General features: G+C 36.8%; 1 protein-coding gene across 1 annotated transcript in view; it reads right to left on the bottom strand.

The window, feature by feature from the left end:
• LOC107640231 overlaps positions 679-3,302 on the bottom strand; it is a gene marked incomplete in the record, with an annotated part of 3,967 nt that continues 1,343 nt past the window's right edge. Inside the window, 6 exon segments of the mRNA XM_021123143.1 lie at positions 679-988; positions 1,080-1,166; positions 1,250-1,309; positions 2,096-2,179; positions 2,468-2,602; positions 2,726-3,302. Of these exon segments, the coding sequence (XP_020978802.1) occupies positions 704-988; positions 1,080-1,166; positions 1,250-1,309; positions 2,096-2,179; positions 2,468-2,602; positions 2,726-3,302 (1,228 nt within the window).

Raw genomic sequence — 3,302 nt, 5'->3', positions numbered from 1 at the left:
CTTTTATTTGGGGAATAAGGGTTGGTCATGGTGATAGTGAAATTAGTGATAGAGATCGAGATAGATTGGTCAAACAATTATTGTGATTGGTTCCAACTTCCAAGTGTTTCTGAAAAGAAGATTTCGGGAAAGGGAGGAGGGTAAAAATGTAAAATGGACTAAAATCAGAACAACGACAAGGAAAATTTGGTGGGAAAAAGAGAGTTTTACTGGACTGGTGTGGTTCTATTAGCGAAATCAATGACTGTCGCCCACATCCAACTCACCGAATCCTGAACTCGGACCATCAAAAATTTCTTCAATTGGGAGAAGATTGATTACGAAAAATGATAATGAGATATTCTTATTACTGATTCACTGGTTTTAAATAATTTTGTAGTATTAATAATCTAGTGTGGCTAGTAATTCTACGACGTCAACTCAAAAGCGCATGGTTTTCCCATGGAGCATCTAGCCATATCCACTTACAAAACAAAAGTCATAGTCATATAATCTCCTGCTATGATGTGAGACTATCCTATATGATGTATGACACTATATGAGCCTGTGAGGTAACATTTTAGCTTATTGAAAGCTATGCACAAAAAGAGTCCCTTGTGTTGTATGCCGTCAAACTGGAAGAGAACTGTACACAACAATGTTAAACAAAAAACAAAAAACATCTGATAAAGGCTAAAGACTACACAGACAGGACCAAATATTCCTAATCAACATGTTTTGTTGTCTCAATATTGTCATCATTCCCGGACTTGCCAAATGATTTCTGGGCATCCGATTCAGGTACACAAGCTTCACTTGCTTTCTTTTTTTCAGGGGCTAACTTTTCAGACTCATGGGGGCTTTTCAGCTTCTTCTCTTCATCTTCAATTTTAGAAGTGCTCGATGGTGCTGTCATTAGACTTTTCTTTGAAACTGGTGCATCTATTGTCAGCAAAGAAGCCTCATCCCGGGAGGCATACCAGGAATTTCCACAGGCAACACATTCAAGCTGAATAGGCAAGACAGCAGCAATCAACCCAAGCTATAAAGATGCAGAAGGCAATTTAGGAATTCTGGACTAAAGTAGAAAAGATGCAAACCTGATATCTGTCACCGTGTCCAGCATGGATAATTTCCCTCAAGCCCACCTTCAATTCCATACATCTTTGGCACCGGGCATCTGTCATCTGTTTCAGGAGGGGCAGAGCTGAAGTCAGATGATATCTCCACATAAAAAGGACAAATAAAATAGTTGTCAAGAAATGATGACCTGTATGAGTTGTGATTCATCAGGTTCTTCCTTGGCCTTTTCTTCAGCAGTAATAGCCTCCTGACGTTCATAAATTTGGCAGATAGCCACAACAAACCATACAATCAAGTAGTGTAGTGTCTTAATAATCACCATATACAGTGTCTGAATAATATAAAGCATATTTGAAAAGCCAGATCATTTTTAGGTGTTTTTCCCCCTCTCTTTTTAACCATGTAAAGGTCAGATTTGGAAGTAAATTCCGATATTAACTAACACTTGAGACTTTGTAACAATAACGTAGCAAGCACTGATGAGGTCTAAAATTTCTATCTAATGATTTCCCAAAATGCTAAAAGTTCTTATACAATGAATTATAATCATAATACTGTATGTAAGCCAATGCATATAACCTACGGAAAGAAACTTAAATTTTCCATCAGCATTTGAATTATGTTCAAACAATTGTTTCCAACAAACCATCCCCACTTTTTTCCCCATAAAATGATCCACATGTTCCATCCCATTATCTACTAAAAGACAGGAGAGGAGAGCTTTGAACCCCAAAAAAGTTACAGCTTCTTGTATATTATAAGAAACAAAGATAGTACCACTGTAACTTTGATAAAACTTTAAGCCACAAGTACACGTGATTATTGAAATAAGATGAAGAGATATGAGAAAATATGCTGAAGAGCACTACTAAAGGTTGAATAGAGATGATTGGCTATTTTATTTTCCATTTCTTTTAAAGGAAAAACCACCATGATGCTGTGTAAATCAGGCATAGTCCTGGAATAGTAAGCAGACAACTGAAAAGATCCATTTTCACTTTGGTTAAACTAAAAGTCACAACAGATATCATACCTTCAATTCATTTGGTGCCATATTTACTATTTTTGCCGGTTCCAGCTCTCCATTTAATAAGCGGCGTGCTAGCAGTGCATTATTCTGCAAAGAACCCAAGAGAAAACAGAATAAATAATGTATAAGAATTCACTATAGCCGACTGGTTTTTTCCTTTCTTTACAATGATTATGAGATAAAACTTTTATATCTGAATTTTAGCCTCCTAGATCCTCATTGTAAGAGAGAGTATACGCAAAACAATAGAAATACAAAATGGCCACTGTAACTTGTAGTAGCAGTGACATGTATGTTATTTATTGGAAAAACAAAAGAAGATAATTATAATATTATGCGTGTATCATATTTATATGCATAAGGTCAGGTTCTAACATGGATATTATAATCTAATTGCCGTATCTTTTTATTGTACTTCTGGAAATCCGATGAAAAGGCGTCATTTGAAGCTTTTTCAAGTGCAACTATGGCTGTAACAGCAGTATCTGGCCAGACAAAAGACTTGGAACTCTGTACAGTGAGAAAGAAACAAATATAAAATCCATATAACCCACAAAGAGAGGGAAATCGAGAGAACAATAAAAGAAAATGATTAGCTGATAATAGCCACTAAATAATATATCTTTCTAATACCTTCTGGCCCGTGTCTTGAAGGTCATTTGCTGATTCTGGATTTTTATTGTTAATTTCATCAGAATTGACATTCTCCAATCTTTTGTCATCCCTTTTAATGCTGTCATCAGATTTACACATGTAATGAACGTGCCCAAGCAACTTCTCCAACCATTTATCACGGTGAGTGTTTCCGGTTAGCACATCAAACTTCACTAATATACGATAATACTCTGAGGCATTGTTTACACAATTCCCTAGTGTTTCAGGCTTCAGAAGTTGGTCGCCCTTTGGATTTCCGTCATCCTTCCCGGAAACATCATGAGGTGAAGTACTCTTTGTCCTTGTGTTCCTTTTATTTTTTGTCAAATCTTCCTGATCAGCAGATGCTTCTGAAGGCTCGATGTCAAGCAGTTTACCGATACGTTGTAGAGTTTTCTGTACTAGCTCATCAAGTTCTTGCTGTTTAACATCCTCATAGTCCTTGTCCGTTAGCCTCCAGAGTTTTCTTTCAACAGTGTCATATACCTTCTGCACAATAAACCCCGGATGCTCCTTCCGATTCGGAAGCTGCTTGTGCAGTGGAATAAAATGCACC

Source organism: Arachis ipaensis, chromosome B05 (genome assembly GCF_000816755.2).
Source record: "Arachis ipaensis cultivar K30076 chromosome B05, Araip1.1, whole genome shotgun sequence".
NCBI classification, from domain to species: Eukaryota; Viridiplantae; Streptophyta; class Magnoliopsida; order Fabales; family Fabaceae; genus Arachis; species Arachis ipaensis.
The sequence above is the reverse complement of the archived record's forward strand: the minus strand, read 5'-3'. Positions and strand labels throughout refer to the sequence as shown.